A 22,639-nucleotide genomic window follows, 5' to 3' on the forward strand; every position below is an offset into this window, starting at 1 on the left:
AGAGGGGGGCAAAAAATGGCAAAAAAAAAAATTTGTTTTTTATTTATTTTGAATTATCCACCAGCCCATAGTGTTAGGAGTTGCACACGGCCACGTCTCCCCCCCCCCCCCCCCCCCCCCCCCCCGTCAACAATTGTTCTCTACCTCCCCCCTGATGGGGGGGGCATCAGTACCTCTTGTATACAGGGCCCAGGATTGGGTGCCATGGCCCTGGGGGGGATTACCAAGGAAGAACAAGAATGTGGACGAAGAACAATGGACCCAAGATGCCAGCTCTCTTCAGCCGAGCATGATACCTGGCACCGTTGAATGAAATCTCTAAATGAGATATAGGACTGAGCTCACTTGCGTCTGGTCTCTTACTCGGGAGAATGTTAACCAGTAACTGAAAACCATTGTAGGAGGGAACAAGAGTTAAAGTCCTTTCATAGAAAATTCTTGGATCACACAGGATGAAAAGCAATTACTTACCCAGTGTATTACCTATGGATTACTATGTTGGTCTATATGGTTTGATACATTAATAAGTGAGTTAACTGAACTTTATCTTACATTATTCCACATTGCAAACCGCTTCCTTAATTCTTTGAATCACAGTAGAAATCACGTAATAATGTTGATGTGAAGGAATGTTTGGACTCAAGTTATATTTATTGTAATTTATTTTTTATAACAATATCCAGCATCATCTTACTGACCAACAATGAGAAGGGAACTTTTGAATCGCTTGTGGTCTCAATGTTTCACAAATCCCTGTTTACAGCGCAAACAAAAACACGTGGGATACTGTATAATTCCATTTCTACTATCAAGGGAAATGTTTTGATGACGGGGCATTTATGATTTATAATAAAGATAATTGGCTACATTTGATTAATTTAGTATGCGAGGGCCTCTGGTGGAAAACAAAGGTAATCACAGTTATTCTTCTGCGAAATTCCACTGAATCTAGAAATAATTCCACACATGCTGGCTCATTAAAAAACAAAATACAAAATAAGTTAGTCATAACACTTAATTAATGCTCAACCTGCCTCAGTTCTAAAGCAATCAGGAAACTACTTTCGATAGAAAAACATACATACACCCAATCTAATCATTACAAATTTGGTTAGAAAAAGAAAAATGTATAAACTGTTGTTTGTCTGGCACACTTACACAGGCAGGTTCCTACCTCAAACTCATTTGTCTTTTACACAGCTCTTCATAAGGAATGTCCTAGCCCCAGGCCCAATGTGGAATTTGAAAATGTACACACCATGTGTAGCTCACATAGGACCTGACAGGACAGGGCAGCAGTATGGGTTGTGGCATTTATACACCATTTTTTGTTTCCAAAAAATTGTCCAGTTACAGAAAAATTGTATGACATGAAAGTTGCAACGGTCAAATAAGCCTGCCTATGCACCAAGAGGGAAACCAGCCACTCGTCTGGTGACTAGTTGCTGTGGACCAGAGTGACGAAGAGGAAGAGGGAGCAGAGAGAGACCACCCCGGTCAGAAGGGCCTTCACCAGCAGAGCCGTCCAGCTGCCCAGCAGGAACATGTGGACGAACAGCCTAGAGAGAGAGAGAGACAGATACAGAGACAGAGACAGAGAGAGAGAGAGAAGTGGGGGTCAGCAAGTCAAAAGAGAGTAACGCAGCTTTCATGATGAACTTAAATGTAGCCGAGAGTCTGGACAGCTTGATTATCAAATATTGACAAGATTCACACTCATTACATTTGAACATTTTCCAGGAATTTTTCAGGGAATTTGCCGTGACCTTGTGTGCACACAAGGGGTTCGCATTGAGTATGAACCGTCAGGGGCGGCCAATTGCTGAATGAGTAGCATAAACAAACATTTTTTTCCTTCAAACAATGCCAACTGTTACCTAATTCAGTAGGGTGATTTATAACCATTGACGGAAATAAACAATATTAAGAATAGATAAGTGTCCCGTTACATTCCTCCCTAGGTCTGCCTCAATAAATCGATGCCCGTTGATTGGCTAGTGGTGCTAGCGTTACATATGATTGGATATGGGTTTCTCCACGCTTAAAAACAGCAAAACGTTAAACATGGTTTAAGAGGTATTGGCATCAGCCTGCACACATACCACTTTCCAAGAAATTATGATACAAGACTGGTAATGGGTCAAATGGGGTCAGAGTGGGACCTGAAATGGGGATTTGGCTAGCACTGTGGCAACACAAAAAAACAATGGTTGCCCTTTAATGCCATTAGATTGCGGCATTTTCTTCATGTTCAAGTTATAGTTGGATTTGCCATTCCAGGCTCTTTTGATGAAAGAAGAGAGCTCAAATATCATTAAGGATTATAGTAACGTAAGTGACTGACGGTAATAATGCAAACACCCTGAGGATTGTAGTTTTCTGTATGTTTGGGATGATTCTTTATCCTTTCCCATAATTAACATTAATTTGGGTTACGATTTACTTAAATAAGCCATTTTCCCTTTTAGAGATACGTCCATTCCACTCTCATGCACCCAAGTTATGAAGCAGTCAATTTTTATTCAATTTATGTGTTTTTAAAACACAGGACCACGCGTTACGTATTAATCAACAGACAACCCATATTTGTGTCTGGATTTAACAAAACAATTCCTTATCAAGGCAGATGACAGCTGTTAGCAAATGTTATCAGTCGAAATTAGCATGAACGTTGCTACTATCCGCAAAATAAAGATTAAGATGAAAGCTTACAAACATGTGTCGAGTAATGTAAAGAAGTCTTTCATTCAGACACAAATATTTCATTATCATGTTCACTTACTTTAGCTTTCTGCTAAATAGCTGAATAAACGCTGTATGAATGTGAAGTATCGGATACAAGAGAGAATGTTCTGATACCAGAAAGATACATGATCTGATACCAGAGAGACTGTTGATCTGCTACGAGAGAGATACATGATTTAATACCAGAGACACTGTTAATCTGATACCAGAGATACATGATCTGATCTTAAATACATTGCACTTCCTACAATTCTTTAACTTTGCCTCTATTTTCAAACCTCACCTATGTTTTGTATTACTTATCTATTATTTTATTGTATGACAATTTTTCTATGTGAAACACTTAAAGTCTGCCTCGTGTATGAAAAGAGCTATATAAAGTGGCCTTGCCTTACATCGCATTTACAAACCGCACAAACATGCAACAGGTTTTGTAGTGTAACAATGCTGTTCTAGTGCTGTTCAACTTGTTGTAAACCTGATTCTAAAAGAGCAAGTTAGGTCTTCCATACACGTCATTGGTTTGAATAATGGCTCAATGACATATTCCTCTCATTATGTTTTTTTCTTTCCCTACATAAACTGGAAAGAATGCCTCACATAAATCTTCATGAAGAGTATGATTGTAAAACACTCACTCCATTAAGAAGGCCTTGTAGACACAGAGACCCAAAAGGACCGTCACTGGCAGCCGGAAGCTTTTGGGAAGGTCGTAGCGTGTAAACATCCATACCACCGATGCCATGGCGATGTAATGGACCTACGGGTAGACATCAAATAGATGAAGAACATTTCCACCATGGTGGTGCACTGTTCCACTCAGCGGAAGAAGTACTAGTAGTGTGCTGTACAGGGCTGATAGGAAGTGAAATTATTGGTGCCTGAAATGATCAAATACATTCGAAGACACCATAGAGAATTGCCTTTCTTAACAATAGAAGGAGCGGAACTCGCACACCATGTAGCCGATGCAACAATACGTTTTTTATTGCATAAAGGTGTAAAGTGCTACCCACGTTTTCAGTCCCATTCAGACCATCCTCAGTGCAAACAAACAAAGGCAAAATACTTCCTTATATAGACTAAAACTAGTTGGTGGCAGACATGTCAATCAAAAGGTCAGGTAGGTCGATGTTGACTTGACATTTTAAAAAGGCACCGCTCACCTATTATCACTTTTCTTGACAACATACATGGCCGAGCTCAAGCCTGAATTCAGGCACCACGCCTGAACTCGATCAGGCCTGGCTGTAGTGCAAAGTGAGGTTGAGAATATGTCGAATAAAGCTACACAGTTTAAGATGTTTTATCCATTCTAAAATGCTTCAGCAACAGTGTAAATGTGTGGAGGTTGAAGGAGAAAGCGAAAGAGCAGAGCTGAAGTAGAATACTGAGGGGAAAGGGGTGCAGAATCCAACTCACCAAACTGATGTTGGAGTCGAAACTCATCTGGATGTATTTCCAGTCGAACTCTATCCCCCGGGCACCTACCCACAGAGGAAGACACCTAGACAAAGATGCATAAGGGGAGATCATTTAAAACGTCAATTTGGCCTTGTCAATATACAAATATGGGTAGTTCTAAAACATAGTATTTCCTCCATCCCCACACAAAGATTGTTGTTTGGCATATTGAGCATGCGCCAGAAACTTTCTAACAAAAAAAGAATGGTGTGTTAATGTCTGGACGTGTGGCTGGTACAGTTAGTTTTATATTCATGTTAACAAGTCAACCTAGCCTTACTTCTTCATTACACTGCCGTGCAAAAACATAAAAACACTGCCCGAATAGTTCTCAATTGCCGTTTCCTTTGGATATTGCCATGTTGCCTTGTTGTTCAGCTCATGAAGCCCATCAATGCACATGCTACTCATATTCTTCTGACACAAAGGTATATCACCATCTATTGGCCTATTATGCTGATACGATTGTTTTTAAATATTTCTACGTTCCCTTGTGGTAGGAAATATGTTCCTTAACACAGCTTGTGTGGACAGGATTTTTTTAGAAAAACTGATGTTTTCAGAAATACCCATATTCGTGTGGACAAGGCCCAATGGTGTTCATTTCACTTCACCATGTTTCCCAACTCTGTAGAGCTGAGGGTAGACACCCGTCAATGCAGAAATGGACTACACTTCCCAGGCTAACGTTGACTTAAAATCCTGTCCAATCCGTGAAAGAATGCGAACATGAGTCAGTAGATTTTAACTAACTGTAACCCATCATCCAACATTCATTCATGTAACCAAAAGTGGTGGTGAGCCCACTGAGCCCAAACGAGAGCCTGCACAGCATTTTAAAAGGGTTCGAAGTAGCACCAGGACTAAATGAGGGGGGGGCACGACCTACCGGGACATGACGAGTTCCGCCGTTGCCCATCCCATGGCTGCCACCATGATCTTGTACTCTCCTTTGCCGGCATTGCGGGACATCACCAGATGAAGGCCCAGCAGATCTGCCAGGTCAACGGTGGCCTTCATAAATTCCTGGATAACAGATAGACACAAGTTGTCGATGTTGCTATTGGTTTGAATACGAACCAAGAGGAGCCGACACACTGTCCTGTGGATACTGCAGTCATTGCGACTCACCCCTACAAAATCATACACTCCAGCTCCCCCCTCCCATGTCGGGAAGAAGGTGGCCAGGAACAGCATCTAAAATAACAGAAAATACCATTGATGGATTGGTTCTGGGTCTGTATATTTGAATGATATAATGATTAAATATATTATAGAATGAAAAGAAAACGTTAAAAAAAGCAGAGATGAGTTCAGAGAGCTTACTTACTTTACATAGCTGGACAAAAAGGTAGGTGGCCCCAGCCTGGACACATCTCCAGAAGGCATTGTATTCTGAACTGTAGACACACACATACAGAATAATTAACAGATGGAAACTTTGTATTTAAGACCCTGTATTTAAATAGCCTAACGTTATCCCATCTATACCAATCATTTGATGATGGTGTTATTTTATTCAAACCGGTGAACAAACACTTACAGCCCACTGCACTTGTAGGTGATGAAGTAGGGGAAATAGGCCAAGGCGAAGCAGTTCCCGAAATGAAAGAGAGTCATGGCGTCTGTGGACGGGATTACAGCACCCTGTCAAACACACAACCGTGCAACGTCAGGAAACAACAGTGACACAATCCTAGCAGGGTACCGGCGTCTTTGACACGAACAACATGACACTATTCATGATTATCCTCCATCGTTTTCGTATTTATAGGGATTCGGGAACGATGCTTGCAACGCTGTCGCTTGACCACTGATTTAGGCATGAACTGAGAGGATTAACGTCAGTCTCTACCAGCGGGTGCTACGAATACTACTATGAATAAACACAAACGTTTAGTGACGTTATCCAAAACCAAAAAGGGGAGATGCCGCTTTATTTTTCATATATCTTCGAAACTGTACAATTCAATTTAGATTATTGAATTAAACACTACTTTACAACGACATGTAAAACGCTTTACCTGAGCTCGCCGAATAGACCGGAAACTGATTCCGTTCTACTACGAAATAGTTCCGACAAGGTCGCAGGTCACAGACGTCAACTCGTAGTGCTGCGCAGTCGTTCCGCCTGAGCAGAATGTCTAAAATCCACAACAAAAAACCTTGCATAATACCCCAAATAGCGTGATTTCTGTTTCGCCAAAAGGAATGTAATGAAAATGAAACGTCGTGGATGTGAACATGAAAATAACACATCACGTGGTGTGCATTACAGATTACAGACCATTTATATTGCTCATTCATGGTATACAAGAGGAGTTGGAAGTATATTCTTGCTCTTGGTCAACTGCATACTAAATTACCTCAGGTTCTGTCAGTAGAGTCGTGGCGAGATCGCTTGGAGGATTATTGTGTGGTTCGTGTACGACTAGTAATCGACCAGAATGTGAGGTTATGTTTGTATTCAAAGCAACTCAGAAAATTGCCAGTAGATGCCGCCCTCATTCAAGTTATTGTCATTTATTTCGATATACCGTGTCTATGCGAAGGCGTTAATCTTGGTCATTTTATCGGTATGTGTAGACAATAGTATGGAGTTGGATACATTCACTTATTCAAATGATATGATTGCTGTTTTTCCACTACTCCAAACACTTACTAAACAATGGAAAGTTATTTATCTCTTATGGACAATAGAGTAAATAGAGAACAGAAAAATATATATTTAATTTATCTATATTTCCTTTAACATTTATTTATACAATTTTAATTTGAATAAATAAACATATTGTAGTATTGTAGCTCAATATATATATTTATTTTATTTTATTTTTTACAGTTTGTAGTAATCCCACTCCGCCTCCCACCATTCACCCTTGGAGTCGCACGCTTCACTGGCTGTCGCATCACTTTCGGGGAGGGGCACCGCGCGCTGCCATTGGTCGGCGCGACCGCGAGCTCTACGCTACACCACAGTGGATGGATGCGCGCGTGCAGCAGAAGCACAACCGTGGTCTTTTCCTCGCGAAGCAGAAGAAGTCTGGCGGGTTTCAAGATGGCCTTAAAATGATTCTGGCGGCCAGCTCAACGCAGGACCAAGAAGCGTGTGGACGGATGGAAACGAAAGCGCACCCGTGTGGATATATATCGTGTGGATACAGCCACGAGGGGAGAGAAGCAATGTAACCTGGGCTCAACGCAACGGCGGCGGCACCTGACACCTAATGCTCGGGGATTTTTTGTTTCCCTACCGTTTTAAAAACGACCCCTCCATGTGGTGACTTTACCCCCCTTGCTTCCCTGGATATTAATACGCACTTGAGACAAAATGAGCGAGGAAGTGTCAGAGGTCCCTAAGGAGCTCCAGGGTGAGTATATCAATCTAACGCAATCCAGGGTGATAAAAGCATAATAGACTAGCGGTGTGACTCAAAATAGCTGACTAGGCAGTTTGGTTTTTGTCTCCGCAGCCTACATTCGTTCACGAAACAATCTTCAAAGCCACCTTGAGTTACAGTAACGCAAAGTAAACACAATGGAAAGCTTCAAAGCGATTTAGTCATGGCATTCTATTGTTGGTAGAGATGTTGATGGTTGTGGCATGCGTGTCATGTTAGAAGTTGTCAAAAGACTTATGTAAATAAGTTAGAAACGATGGATCACACCGTTAACCTCGCTCAAACTAATGTAATGACAAATCCCATCTTACCGTGCCATCTAAACGTGTGGCCTTTACGGTTGGCATGCTTTCTTAGTCAAATAAGGCAATAGCATTCCTCTAGTGTGTTTGCCCTTGGACACAGAGTTAAGAGTTTCTGAAACAAGGTATTTGGCTTTATTTGTCTGTGTGTGTGGCAGAGTACCTCAGCTTGTGACACCATGGTGCAATATTGGACAAGCACAGGGCTGTCTGTCTTGGTCTCTCTGTCTCGGTCCAACTCATTGTGTGTGTCTCTTTCTCTCACTCTCTGTGACTCTTTCTCTGTCAGTCTCTGAGTCTGTACATTTTTGTCTTAAACCTGAGTTAAGATATATTAAGTGGTACCATAGACTCGTATAAGGCACCCTTCTTTTTTACGTCATTTAGTGCCATTTAGTCTCCGGTTAGGCCTATGTGATCATTCAATAACTCTACCACTAAATAATGCTATCCATCTGTGATAAAACTCCCTCACTGACTGAAGGAGTCACTCAAGCACACACTCTTATCACCAACTCGCCAGTCACCTGCTGCATCGGCGCTATTATGCAACTTGAACTTGTACCATGGCTTGATGCCCATTGCCCAATCTTTAAAGTTATCAGATCTTATTGATAGATCAGGGCCTAGTATGGAAATTTGAAGGGCTTGGAGCCTTTCCCACCTCATCCATCAGTATGTGAGTGAAATAGAGGTGCTGGGTGATTGTCCTTGTGTCAACCTGCTGGTTCAGATGCAAAGTTGTTCATCATGGGAGTGCTACGGTCTAAGGTCAGACCTCTCTCTGTAAATAAGGGCTGTCTCTCTGTGAAGTGATATATCCTGGTGAGGGATCCCTCCTTGTATCGTGTTGTTGGAAGACGGACAGCGAGTTTCCCCTATGAGGCCTAGGTGTTTGTGTTAAAGAAATCCCAGTTGTATTTTTTTGTGCACGTGACCCAAGACCCCATGTGTTTTGCCAGAAGACCACATATGTGTCATTGGTCCTTTTAATGAACACGCAGCAGTAGAGAGTTTGGAAATCCCCTTCTTTCTGGGAGAAGTTAGGTCAGACTCAGCACGTTGTTTGTCTATCAACCAAATTCCCACCCCTGTATGCCGTCATCAACTTTCCAAAATCCAATTCCGTGCCCAAAATTATATGAAATAGTAATCCAAATCAATGAATAATACAAATAACGGGCGTTTGGCTGTCTAGCTGGCTGTGCATGAAGCCAGTCATTGTGTGACGCACAAGCATGTCTGTGATTCAGCATCAGCAGATAGTGTCCCTCCAGGGCCAGGCCCTCCTGCACACAAACAGGTTTTCCCCGGTTGAAACCAACCTGTCACTCATACCTGCATCGCTCAGAAGAGGAACTCCGATCAGAGGAATTCAAATTCGCTTTTAGTTGATTTATTATAATGCATTACGTTTTATCACACAATGTTTAAAAGGCACACATTTTGCATTTCGATGTCGGCTTATTATTCTACGGTACAGCAGCAAAAAAAAAAAAAAAAGCATCCAAATGTAGATAGTGCAAAGAGCTGAAAGATCTAGTAGACCAACTACACCCAGTATTTGATTTATTCAATTTAAGGAAAAGGGTTAGGGGTCAATATAACTAATCCCTACTATCCCTAAGGTATAATTAATTTTTCAGAACGGCTAACTGCAGAAATGTTATCCCTTCCAAACACTTTCTTGACGCATACAACAAGAGGTCATCCATACACTGAAAACCACACAGGCCCAAAATGTGTATCATCAACTTGGTTCGAGAAGATACAGAGTCCAGACTGGCTGTCCTGTGTCTTGTATAATTTGATAGAGGGAGGGGATCGCATTGTGATGGCAACATGCAAACTCCTCTCCATGCCTCTGTTATGACTCAGACAGCATGTGGTGGCTAGGAAGCAGAACTCAGAGTCATGCTGTGTCAGGGCACACAAGTCTGGGACACTGTTTTGTGTTATTTCTTTCATGAGGAGAAATTTAGTGGAAGGTTTTTGATGCGAGAACTGTGTGTGTGTGTGTGTGTGTGTGTGTGTGTGTGTGTGTGTGTGTGTGTGTGTGTGTGTGTGTGTGTGTGTGTGTGTGTGTGTGTGTGTGTGTGTGTGTGTGTGTGTGTGTGTGTGTGTGTGTGTGTGGAGACGGTGCACAAGAAGATATACTGAGAGTCAGACACACACAGTGTTGAGCAGACTGAGCTAGGTTGCTTTGCAGCCCAAAATACCAAATATGATCCGTAAAGATCAGAAGGAATCATCAGCTTTTCATCCTAGACAAGGCCGGTTTCTGATGTTGTTGAGACTACTGGAACAGGCCTTCTCCCCTCTGCCATCTTCCCACCTCTCATATCACCATTTTCTATGGATCTTAATTTAGTACCAACCCGCTAGGTCATGGAGCTAGTCCTCTACGTGCAAACAGCCACCAAACCATGCTTTAAGTTTAACTCCATCCCTGCAATGTAAAGAAATGATTGGCTTTCTACTACCTGCTATTCCTTATCTGTTGGGAGCAACCAGAGACCCATCACTTCTGGTGACAGATGGACCTTCTCTTTGTCACTCTCTCTTCCTTATCAAGATCTCCACTCCCTCCACTGCGCAATGCATTATGTAATGGATTGTCATCATGTCATGAAAGTAATGTAGGAGTACTTTACGAAAGAAACATCAATCTGTGATAACAACTTGGATATTCTGTCAAATGTCCCATCTGCTTTGTTTTTCATAGAAGAAAATCAGCAATTCTATGACGGCTAGGATCTCTCTTTCAGTCTCCACGTAAAATTAATTAGGCACAACATTTGTACAATGCAGAACACGTGTCTCCCTAACAATTACATCAGAGGGAAAGAAACATTTGCCAAACTTCCTGTGATGCATTCATTTTTATTGGGTTAATGAGACACAGAACGGAATTCGAAGAACAAAAACAACATTCTGAGAATCAAACGTAAGTTTCCAATGGCTTTTTGGAAAATCAATTATAAACATTTGTGTGAGCACTGCAGACCTCGACAACACTTAAACAGCTTCAAAACCAACCTGCAATCCACATCGGGGAACTGTCCAGTGAGGATACTAGTGATGCTAACTTTGCCGAGCTTGTAAACAGGCCCTTTATGAGCACAGGATCACCCTAGCCGTAGGTTTGCATTTAAATTGTCTTGTGAAACAATTCATAATATATATTTTTTCAGTAATGGTAAAATGACAGACTCAGCCAGCCTCTGTGACTAGTTGGTTCTCATAAACCACTAAATGGCAGGCATGTTTAAACCATGGCCTTGTGAGACCACCCGGCTAACATTAGGTTTCTCTCAGCTCATCAGCCTGGCCTCAAGCTAGTTTAAAACCCCTTCCAAAGGAGTCTAAATGATGGCAACAAACAGTGCTGAGGGGAGTTTCAGTTCATGACAAAGTAATATCGTGCTGAATATTTAATGTTTGCAGACTGCATTTTCTTGCCTTGGATTTTTTTCTTAGTACATCTTCTTGGGAGGACATTCCGTCTGTGTTTTAGAAGGAATGCTGTGATACATGTTTGTGTATATTGCATAAACGCAAACATTTTGCGAGAACCTCACGCATAGTCACACACACACATGGCCACCTACCTACCAGTACCTACAAACCTAGCCCACCCACATAAACCACTGTTCTTGTGTGTTCACGTGTGTCTGTCTCACTCACCCACAATCAAACATGCATTGCATTTATATGCGCGCATAAACCCCTATTCCTATCTGTGTGCATGTGCGCGCGTGTGACTGGAAAACGGGTGACCTAGTTCTGTTCTCCATGCTGGTTCTCTCCGCTAGCCGTCGGGGCTTCTCCTGGGTGTGAACAATCAATCACTCACAGAATATATACACGCATCTCGGCGTGTATATATGCATGTGTCCTGGTGGTGACATGCCCATATGTTTAGTGTGCGGATGAGTTAGCATATGCAGAAATACAGATGGTGGGGTTTCTATCTGTTAGCATGTAGTAGGCGGTGCGTGTGCATGTGTGTGCAAGTGTGTACACTACAGAGCCGTCTGGCACTCTTGTGCAGAGACGTTTTTCAAGAAAGACAATGCAGAGTAAGCTGTGAGCTGCAGACTTCACGCAAGGAGAGGAATAGGAATTATGGGGGGAGGATTAAACCAAAATCCTCCCCCGGTTAAATTGGAATAGATTACATTTTCATCAAACCTACCCCCCTTCTAATCAGAGGATATGGCAAATTATTACCCCCGTGGGAAACATTCATTCAATCATGAACCCGCTTGGCTTGTATCTGCTCTGCGTGAGGAAGCTGCCCCACAAAATTTGCGCTTGAACCCTGAGACCTGAAGTGAGCGTGGCTTTTTGGTTCAAGACTCCTTGTGTCAAGGTCTTCATTCAAAGGGGATGTGTCTCAGAATATCAGGGCAATGTCCTGGTGTTACAACTTATTTAATTTCACAAATGGATGTTTAGATTATTTTACAGCTGTGTTATAACATCTCCTCTCACTCTGTTGACCCTTTCACTTACCATCTGCGTTTCTCTCTCCTTCTCCCTCCTCTTCCACCTCTCCGTAGAGAGTGTGAGGGATGCCATAGGGAGGAAGGTGAAGCTCTCGCTGAGGAGGAGGGTCAAGCTGGAGATCAAAGGGGACAAGACGGAGAACAGAGTTCTGGTAGGTTGACCGCTTCCCTACTGGCTTGCTCTCTCACTGCTTAGTCAATCTGTCTGGCTTCTGTCTGTCTGCCTGTCTGTCTTTTGAGTTTGTCAGCCCAGTTTAGCGGGGTGAAGGAATTCAGAATGAAAGCAAATTGCGGTCAAGGTTGGATTTACTTTGTTGTCACAACAACGACAGCCAATAGAGCTAAGGTCTCAACCTTGACAACATGCAGAACGATTGAACTAGGTGCTAACATGACACACGCTCATTGATTTATTTCAGTTGATGGATTGCACACACTCTGTGGAATAGTGATGGGGCCTAATATGTCCTGTCTAGAATCTGCCCGTATGTCTACTTGGAAAAATGTATGTATTGTTTCCTACAACCTATCTCTATTTGTGTTTGCTTGACCTATGTGTCAGGTCACGCTAATGCCAAGAGAACATTGTTTCAGCTATGAGGTCACTTGTGTGTGTGTGTGTGTGTGTTTGAGACGAGCTTGTGCTGATGTTTGTGTAATGGGTGCGCCTCGGGTATAGACAGGAAATATGTGTTCACCATTAACTTTTTTAGCCAGGGTGCAGAAACTCCACAGACTTCTGAATAATTAATGACTGGTGGCTGATAGGAAACACACGTCCGTGTTCTGGGTTGAGCAGACATAAGCGGCTGGAGATAGTGAAGACCGCACAGCCCCACAGTTAATCTCTGACTGCTGCACAGGTTGAGCTGAATGTAAGACAGTTGACCGCATATGTTGACGTCAGGCCTTCGCCTCTCTACCTCCACCACTGGGGAGCGGGAGGTGAGAACAATCCAGGTGCTTGTTCACGCCTGCAAGACTTGCTAAATGGGGTTTTCTCACACATCTGTGTGTGGGGAAACAAGGGAGCTCTGTAGCCCTTTAACCGTGTGATAAGCGCGTAAATGTATGTTTTTTTTTTTCTCCTGGAGTATGTTGGACACGCTCACTGGGTTGATGACCTATGGCTGACGGAGACAATGTCCGCCTTTGTGTTTGTTACCTAATTCACAACAGGGGATGCTGACTCCAACACAGTTTGAAATGTCACGGGAGTGTGAAAGGTCTGGAAGATATGACCCTCCGTGTTAGGTAGGAGGTGTCGGCTATGTCTGTGTAAAAGGTTTCAGAGGGACACTCTAGACATGCGTGGAGAAGAAGTTTGATGTGTTTATCATATTCATGACCATGGAAGGAGTCGCAAGACGCATACATGATGTAGTCCGTGTACAAGTGCATCGATGATCATACGAAAGAGTTTATAGAGGTTTTATATGGCTATGTAGTTTGTCCATATACGGTCTCTGCTGGCTTCCCCAAAAAGGGAAGCCAGATGTAGCTATCCAGGGTCAAACTGGGGGAGAAGAGAACCACTCAGTATGTCCTCACAGGGTATCATATTTATTTCTATGTGACCTGATGTGAGGATTTGCAATGTGAGTTTGCATCCAAATGCATCACAAATGTAGACAGAATTATCCAAAAATCAGCTTTAGATTATGCTTATTTTTTGCCATTTTTCAAACCTCTCTTGTTGTTTGAATTTAATGACTGTGTTCATCAAGATTAGCCGTAGGTGGGGTTCATTCTCAATCAGGTACCATTATACCGCTGCAGAAAAATAAGGTGTGACGAGGTTACGTAATGGACAGAGTGCCATTCAAAGCTCCAGTGAAGGAAATCAAAGCTCTGTGACAGAGAGCACACAACAGAGCTATTTTCTCTTGAAAAAGTTCTGGTGACCCCCCTGTGATCAAATGAGCAGCTTGAGTGACATTTAGGTCACGTGATTTCGGTACGTCATTATTTATTATCATTTATTGACACACTGTTTCCATTGCGCAATGGTAAGGTATGGATTTTATTTTTTATTGATACGTCAACTTTGAGCCTTCCCCAAAGTGTAAAGTTTTCTGTTTTCCCGCTCATGAATTGCGTGAATTGAAAATGTGCAGAGAAACAGGTGGATTGAACCAAATGACAGCTGGGGGGTTTAAGGGAGATTGGAATCTAAGCGTATCCAGCTGTTCAGAGAGTCTGAAGATGATCCAGCACGACCAGGGAATCTGAGGTTCTGTGTTTGGGGCCTTTAGACCTTTTGAGGACCTCTCCGTTTGGAGCTGGCATGTTCTCCACGTGTTCACAACGATTTTGTCTGGGGGCTCCAGTTTGCTCCACACAACAAGACATCCGCGATAACACTCCTTCCCTGCTCATAGCCGAGGATAGGGCTGCTCGTTTATGGGAAAAATCCTAATCACGATTATTTTGGTCAATAACGATTATTTTTGAGTTTGAAAACATGTTGCATTTATTCAGCATGTCTCTCCGTTTTGTTTTTTTTTCGAACTGAGAACTTGGAAACTTCGCCTTAAAAAAAAAAAAAAATACACAAAGTGGTAAAAAAGAAAAATTTCCTATATAAAATGATATACAGATATGTATCCAGCTGTTCCGCGCGAAAAACTTGATTATGTTAATTGTGTGATAGTTTGACGCTGCTCCTATAGCAAGTAAAGATGGGTTGAATGCAGGACATGCATCTCCACGCAGGAATTCATATGGGGTTTCTTCTTACTTCCGTAACTTACATTTGACTCACACTTTTTGAGTCCAACAAGTTTGACTCAAATGTGATTCATTCATTCCATTGACCACACAATTTCAACTATTCCATTACTTGGTATGCATGTGTCGCTGTGTTTCAGGACTTGGATTAAGGTTTACTGAATAATGTGTTAAATTAACTTAACTTTTTAAGTTACGTTTTTGATATCTTTTACAAGCACAAATTAAGACTGTAAGACAGGGGTCTTCACTGACCTATTCCTCTCCCGCTATGGAGGAGTTGGAGTTCGAAATTCGAGCTTGAGAGACTCTATTCCAAATATTTTTTAGCTAGACATTTTCTTCTTCCTTATCCTTTCCTTGTGTCTGAGTCAGTCTTGTCCTTTGTGTGAATTGTGACAAGCTCTGTTGGTATTGCTCAACAACAATGTCCCCACGTGGGAGTTGGCAGAGGCTAGTGGCCTGAACAAATCTCTCTCTCACTCTGTCTCTGTCTTTCCGCACGCGCGTGCGCACACACACACACACACACACACACACACACACACACACACACACACACACACACACACACACACACACACACACACACACACACACACACACACACTGTCTCTCACACAAACACTCTGGTACAGTAATGTGCACATGTAGGAGTTTGGTACAATCAGTTCAAGGACCTAAATGCTTCTAGCAGATTAATGGCTGTAGTAGAAATTCCATTCAAGCTGCGAGCGAATGGATGACGCAGCGACGCCAACACGCAAACTCCAGCCCAACAAATGAACTATTGTGCGTCTGTGAGGGACAGAGATGGTGAGATTTATGGAGTTGTTGAAAGGGGAAATAACATGATTCAGAATCTGACAACGATGAAACAAACGCATAAATTGTGCATGACCTTACACAGAGACAATGTTTTCATACTTGAATCAATGCTAGGTCCTAATGTTATTGGGCACTACAGTTCTGTCCTGACATTGCTTTGGGTGATTCGATGGCAGTGATGTTGTAACATCAGTTGTCTGTCTTTTGTAGCGTCTGTCTTTTTAATGCTTGTCAGGACTTCACCAATAAGCCCTTATTGCTGCAGTAGAAATTGCTGCTATCTATATTTACAGCCAACGACCGTACAGTTCCTCTGTGACTCAATTATAAAAGTATAGAGTGATTAATTTAAGTAACACACTAATTGTGTATTACTCTCGTCTGGGGATTTGATAGAGGGACAATTGCGTGGTAGAAAAATACACACACACGCGCACACATGACCTTTTAACTTGTATTCTATTTTTTTTTTAATTAACACGCACGTTAGTTAAAGCTGAATTATTTAACATTTCTTTATGCTACAACACGGTATTCAATATTTTCTATGAAAAGGATGACCATCCAGTACCGGCTGGATAGCCATTTCCAGTTTATTTCAGTACTGCTCGTAGGACTCCTTGGCTTTTGATTGAAGAGACTTTGAGCCAATGAAGTGTTAAACCAGGGATCCTATTGGCTGCCGGACTTCTTCAGAGTCAGTGTGTGTTCCAACTCGCCGGACTTTCATGACAGCTTAGAGCCTACCATCCGAAGCAGAGGCTTTCATTAAGTTAGGAAGTAGAACTGAGCCCAACCCTTATCGATGTCCTTCTGCTCTTGGTCAGACAGTAACCTTATTCCCAGGCATCCCCATCTCAAGACGGAACGCCAGGAACAGGATGCCTCAAATGTGCGTGCTCAGCGAGAGATAGGGCGAGACTCCCGATAAAGGTTTATTCATTTCCGTTGCATGTTTTCAATATTGCTTTGTCATATGATTCGTCAAAAAACTTTTTATTGTCCTTGTATTTGTTGTTGTCCTCTCCTTGTCATGTTCTTATTCTCCTCGCTCCGGGGACTGTCAAGTGTCAACTGACGTACACGACTTGTGTGAAGGAAGAGACCGGAAGTTATGTTTCGGTGTGTAGGAGGGGCCGGAGTGCACCGGATATGGTGTACATTAGTCAGCCCCCTCTCCCAGTCTACCACCGTCAGACTGGGAAGAACAATGGATTGGCTAGGCAGCATGCACTGTTTATATGGTTTCTTCAGTCTTCAGACTTACCCTAACCCCCCCCCCCCTACCGCTACTCTTCAATGTGCACTCTGGCAGGCAGAGCGTGACTCCAGGGCCCGGGGCCCCCTCCAGAGCTCTCTAAAACCTCAAAGTCCCATCACTCGCACTCCCCCATTTGAAAACGGACGGATGAAGGAATTTGAGATAACAACATCAGTCCGTTAAATACGCTCCGGGGAAGCGGATAAGAGGGAATCCAGAGAGATCTAGATGGAGCGAGTTAGACAGAGGGAGAAAGTCGGTTGATCGCAGGCACATTGGTATTTTCGGCGTAGCTCCGTTTGCGTTTTTGCACAATCCATCGCACATCTACAAGTCACAAGTCGGGATGCAGTTGGGAGACACAAAGTACAGACTGCTTCGACTCGGCCATGGTGATTATAATGGTTTTTGGCAGGTCCGCTGGGATCCGTTTTTTTACGGAGCTTATCGATGGAATTAATCTTTTGATCCCGGGTGGAGCAGGGGAAGCTGTCGGTGAATCGTCTGCAGTTAAATGAGCAGCAAAATCGTTTGCAGCCCTTTTAGACTGACTGCTGTGTCACGTGTCTGTTAATGTGTTACAAAAGGCTGGTTGCCTTGTTTGAGTCAGAAACCCGGCCAGAAGTGGGTGGGTGGGTCTCTCTTTGAGGATCAAGTCTATAGGGTTGAGGAAATGAACCAAGGCTCTTGGTACATCGATCCAATTAATACAATCTTCATTTAATTGTTAAGCACCACCCGAAACCCATTTCAGAATGACATATATCTGTGCCACATGCTCCTGTCTGAAACCCCCCCAAAAAATCTGTGACTAGAAAGAGAGGTCAGGCCTTTTCTCACTGTTGAACTTCCTGCCAGAACCGAACATTAGCACACATGTTTTATTGCTGTGTGCTAATCCAAGTGTTGCCCCAACACCACAATCAAGAAGACGATAAAGGTGACATAAACATGACATAAACAATACTTTTCCCAGTGTTTTGCATTCCCCTCAACTCTTTATCTAAAATATGTTTAAAAAACTCCATCCGATCAGGAAGGGCTTGTGGTCTCTTCGACTCTAGCTGAATCCGGTCAACGTTTTAAGAAAAGGCTTCTAAATGGGACCGTGGCCAGACCAAGCGGGAAGAAACATAATGTCAGATGGCCTCCAGAGGCTGTTTTAGTAATGCTGTTGCACACTTGCTGTTTTGATTGTCTATTTATAAAGGACTCACTTGTAACTCAAGGGAGGCAAGCAGCATACCAGCCTGGGTGATGAAACCATCGTTGCCGCCTCTCCTGTCTTCACTTAAACATCCATTAGCAATAGAATTAGTCAAACATTACTTTACCTCTGACGAATTCCCCCATTCACTGTTGTTCTTTCAACTCTGGACTCCCAGCTTGTCCCTTTTTTTTACGGCCGGATGACGTTATCATTTAATCAAAAGGCTTGATTTGTCCCCGAGGGGTGATTAGCAGAGGCACTTAAAGTTATACTTTTAGCCAGTAACACAATACAGGAACATTTTCAAAAATACTTTAAAATGAAGTAATAAGCTGAGCTTTGGTGAACCAGAATCAGCATATTCTCTGGCGGTTAGATATACACCACAAACCACATTGATTTACTTACTGACATCTGTCATTCCTGCTGTGTGATCATTGATAAAGTGCTATATTATACGTCAAGAATCGTTGTTGATGTCATCCCTCGCCAAACCCCAACAACAAACAAGAATATTGCTGTCAAGTCGTACATCAAAACATCTATTCTGTTCTCCTCTCCTCCGTTCTTCTGTAGTGTGAACGACCTAAACATCCTTATCTTGATCTCACTTCACAACAGTGAGGCCAGGGTTGAAACTCCTCACAATACAGAGCAATGTTTGTTCAATGTTTTATGAAATTCAGGTCCTTTCAACACATATTTCAAGTACTTGCATTGTTATTGTACAATTATTGTTGGAAATGAAAAGTGTGTGTGTGTGTGTGTGTGTGTGTGTGTGTGTGTGTGTGTGTGTGTGTGTGTGTGTGTGTGTGTGTGTGTGTGTGTGTGTGTGTGTGTGTGTGTGTGTGTGTGTGTGTGTGTGTGTGTGTGTGTGTGTGTCAACAAGTCACTACAATGACCTTACGAGTGCCATGTTATCTGCAAAACAATATCCAAACATTCCTTGAGTTAGAAGCTGTTTGTTGGTGCACGTCTGTTCTAGACACATGGACATTGAATACCAAGGACCCCTCTGAGAGACCCAACTCTCTTCTAGAGCTTTCTTTTAATACATGTTCCATTTTAAGAAACTACTTTGACTGGAGTATGAGACTCTTAGAGGTCCTGTGCACATTGTGCTTCCCTGGCCTTCACGTTGTGACTGTAATGACCTTAATGCTAGCTGCTGGGGCTTATCTCCATGTTCTGGCCTACTGGCTGCAATCCTGTGTGTGTGTGTGTGTGTGTGTGTGTGTGTGTGTGTGTGTGTGTGTGTGTGTGTGTGTGTGTGTGTGTGTGTGTGTGTGTGTGTGTGTGTGTGTGTGTGTGTGTGTGTGTGTGTGTGTGTGTGTGTGTGTGTGTGTGTGTGTGTGTGTGGTGGGAGCATTGGGTTTTGTGGTCTCTGTCAGGATAAATGCAGTGGGTTGTACATGCTTATTACGCTACCCAGCCCAACTCCTTCAGCTTCACACTCTATTAGTCCTTCCTCTTCTATCCTTGTGTTTCCTCTCCTCTGTTCTCCCCTCCGCTCTCTTTTCGCCTTTTCTCTCCTCACATCTCCTCCCCTCCACCCTTCTCCTCTCCTCTCCTCCCCCTCCACCCTTCTGCTATCGTCTCCCCTCCCTCCACCCTTCTCCTCTCCTCTCCTCCCCCCTCCACCCTTCTCCTCTCCTCTCCTCCCCCTCCACCCTTCTTCTATCGTCTCCCCTCCCTCCCCACTTCTCCTCTCCTCTCCCCTCCACCCTTCTCCTCTCCTCTCCTCCCCCTCCACCCTTCTTCTATCGTCTCCCCTCCCTCCACCCTTCTCCTCTCCTCTCCTCCCCCCTCCACCCTTCTCCTCTCCTCTCCTCCCCCTCCACCCTTCTTCTATCGTCTCCCCTCCCTCCCCCCTTCTCCTCTCCTCTCCTCCCCCCTTCACCCTTCTCCTCTCCTCTCCTCCTCCCCCTCCTCCACTCTTCTCCCCTTTCATCTCCTCTCCTGCCTCCTTCTCCCCTCCTCCCCCTCCACACATCTCCCCTCTCCTTCCCCCTCCCCCTTCTCCTCTCCTCCCCCATTCCCCCGTCTCCTCTCACCTCCTCTCCTCCCCCCTCCACCCGCCCCCCTCTCATCTCCTCTCCTCCTTCATCCAACCTTGTCCCCTCGTCTCCTCTCCTCCTCCCACCACCCTTCTGCTCTCACCTCCTCCCCCCTCAACCCTTCTCTTCTCCTCTCCTCTCTTCCTCCCCTTCTCCTCTCCTCCAGCCTTCCCCTCTCGTCACCTCCCCTCTTGTCTCCTCACAGTCCCGCCCAAGCATGACAAGCTCGGTGTTCGCTGGCCCCCGTTACCCACAGATCGGCTGAATATGGATTTTGTTACAGCGAGCAATGCCTAGCATATCATTACCAAAGCCACAATACCCTACTCCGACAAGACTCTCCCAGGACAGATTAAGCACCGAAGAACCAATCAGAGTGGTTGAGTTTATGGGAGTGACGTAATCGGTCAGGGTACGGGTCACTTCGGAGGGTGGTAGCCACATCTGTGACCCCGTCAGAGGTCGTTCACTGTGTTTGTTGTAAGACAATTAAGCCGTAATATAGTGCCAAGATAACCATTAAGGTTTGACATTAACACAACATCCACTAATGACCTTCGGATTACATTGACCATCAAAGTAAAGTTAATGACATCGGAGTGTATAGCGTTTTGTTTTGGCCGGAAAACAATGATGAACCTCCAATGGTTTTTCTTGATGTCATTCGTGGTATTACTGTATCTACCGTATGTGAAGCGAAATTGGAGTTCCTATGTCAAGGATATTCTCAATAAAGAAAAAACAACTCTCTTTCTGCTGCTATTGGATAGATGAATACTATTCCAGGGTCTGGAATGTGTGATTGTCTCATACTTTTATTGTACCACAAGGTGTTTAATTACCATTAAAAGTCTACAATTCTTCAGGGATAAAACAGCTTTCGTTAATTGTCTTTGAGACCCGTAGCTGGGTCTGTACTCCACACGGTGTGTGAGAAAGCAGTGTGGTGGACGACATGCTGAGACTGATATCTGTTATCTGCCCCCTCTGGAGGAAATGGAATGGGACACACGGACACACACACACACGCACACAAACACACACACACACTGTCTGTCCCCTCCCCCTCTGTTCCTCCTACGCACTCCCATTTTCTCTCTCTCTGTGTCTGTTTCTCACACACACACATCCCATGGTCTCTGGAGATAGCCTACTTAGTTGTAAACCTTGGCGCACGCACACAAATCACACACTAATCGCAGCTAGCATGCATTGAATAACTTATCAATCGTACTGCACATAAACACAAGCGTGTACGCACACACACGCACAGTATTTTGCGCTCACAGTGGTCCACACACACACGCATGCACACAAACACACACACACGTGCACACAGACACACAAACACACACAAACACACGCGCATACCCACATGGTTTATCAGTGTTCTAAGTAGGAGCCCTCGAGGCATAGTGCTATGCTAACCAACCCTGACGTGGTTCATGACAACACTGTGATACGAGTGGAAGGCTGGGGAACGGGAGGGGGTGCTGGCTGGCATTCTGACAGATTTGCTATAATCTTAATCTAAAACGTGTTGTCCATTAATCTGCATGCCTGGCCCTTTGAAGCCACGGCTCATCCGCTGTCTGCACGAGACCTCATCGCAGTATTTAGGCCTATTTGTTTCCCCGAAAGCTGTAGTGATATGTTACACCGGTAGACCGAAATATGTATTCTTTAAGTGAATGAATTTATAATTGCGATTTACATTTTTATTGTACTATAATAATAAAACGTGTTCATTCACCGTTTTCTTTGTCTCATTTTTGCAAGTGCCATTTCCTCTCTGTGGATTTTTGTTTATACCTATTGATGTTTTTGAACCTCTAGAACAATTGTCAATTTATCAAAAAAAAAAATTGTCACCATGCCTTGTGTCAACAAGTATTGAATAATTTGCAGCATTCATTCTGTCCCCATTGACGCCAACGTCTCCCATTACCTGAAACATTTTTCCCCATTTAGCATGGTCGACCAAGCTCAGCATGCTAATGTTGCGCATACATTATTGAGCACATGACAAAAACATGCTGCCTACACCAACGCACACACACACACAACAAGGTGTGTGCGTGTAATGTCATTAGACCACCGAAGATCATGTAATCCTGCCTGTGTCTGCGC

The 22,639-nt window shown here is 43.5% G+C and overlaps 2 protein-coding genes across 4 annotated transcripts in view; one reads left to right on the forward strand and one right to left on the reverse strand.

Annotated features, from left to right (window-relative positions):
• Positions 1 to 610: 610 nt before the first annotated feature.
• On the reverse strand, positions 611 to 6,701 carry tmem147 (transmembrane protein 147). 3 transcript variants are annotated; one of them, XM_056602039.1, is made up of 9 exons: positions 6,576 to 6,701; positions 6,234 to 6,353; positions 5,753 to 5,856; positions 5,540 to 5,609; positions 5,341 to 5,406; positions 5,099 to 5,235; positions 4,168 to 4,252; positions 3,384 to 3,505; positions 611 to 1,559 (listed from the first exon to the last, which is right to left on the reverse strand). In XM_056602039.1, exons 3-9 carry the CDS (start codon positions 5,827 to 5,829, stop codon positions 1,439 to 1,441), a joined length of 678 nt encoding a protein of 225 aa, XP_056458014.1. In that variant the 5' UTR covers positions 5,830 to 5,856; positions 6,234 to 6,353; positions 6,576 to 6,701; the 3' UTR covers positions 611 to 1,438. The 3 variants fall into 3 exon arrangements, with proteins under 3 accessions (XP_056458014.1, XP_056458015.1, XP_056458016.1); XM_056602040.1 differs by lacking the exon at positions 6,234 to 6,353 and having other exon boundaries at positions 6,576 to 6,596; XM_056602041.1 differs by lacking the exon at positions 6,576 to 6,701 and having other exon boundaries at positions 5,753 to 5,834; positions 6,234 to 6,311.
• A 469-nt stretch (positions 6,702 to 7,170) lies between these two features.
• The window catches only part of LOC130392622 (F-actin-uncapping protein LRRC16A-like), a 68,781-nt gene continuing 53,312 nt past the window's right edge, over positions 7,171 to 22,639 (forward strand). The window contains exons 1-2 of the mRNA XM_056603186.1: positions 7,171 to 7,580; positions 12,478 to 12,575. Coding sequence (XP_056459161.1) covers positions 7,541 to 7,580; positions 12,478 to 12,575 — 138 coding nt within the window. The 5' untranslated portion in view covers positions 7,171 to 7,540. The remainder of the gene's footprint in view (positions 7,581 to 12,477; positions 12,576 to 22,639) is intronic.

Source organism: Gadus chalcogrammus, chromosome 11 (genome assembly GCF_026213295.1).
Source record: "Gadus chalcogrammus isolate NIFS_2021 chromosome 11, NIFS_Gcha_1.0, whole genome shotgun sequence".
NCBI classification, from domain to species: domain Eukaryota; kingdom Metazoa; phylum Chordata; class Actinopteri; order Gadiformes; family Gadidae; genus Gadus; species Gadus chalcogrammus.

Coding starts and splice junctions, on each gene's coding strand:
- tmem147 (XM_056602039.1), bottom strand. CDS start 5,829: ATGACTCTCTTTCATTTCGGGAACTGCTTCGCCTTGGCCTATTTCCCC. Junction 5,236..5,340: donor GAGTGTATGATTTTGTAGGG/GTGAGTCGCAAT, acceptor TCTGTTATCCAG/GAATTTATGAAGGCCACCGT. Junction 1,560..3,383: donor TACAAGGCCTTCTTAATGGA/GTGAGTGTTTTA, acceptor CTCTCTCTCTAG/GCTGTTCGTCCACATGTTCC.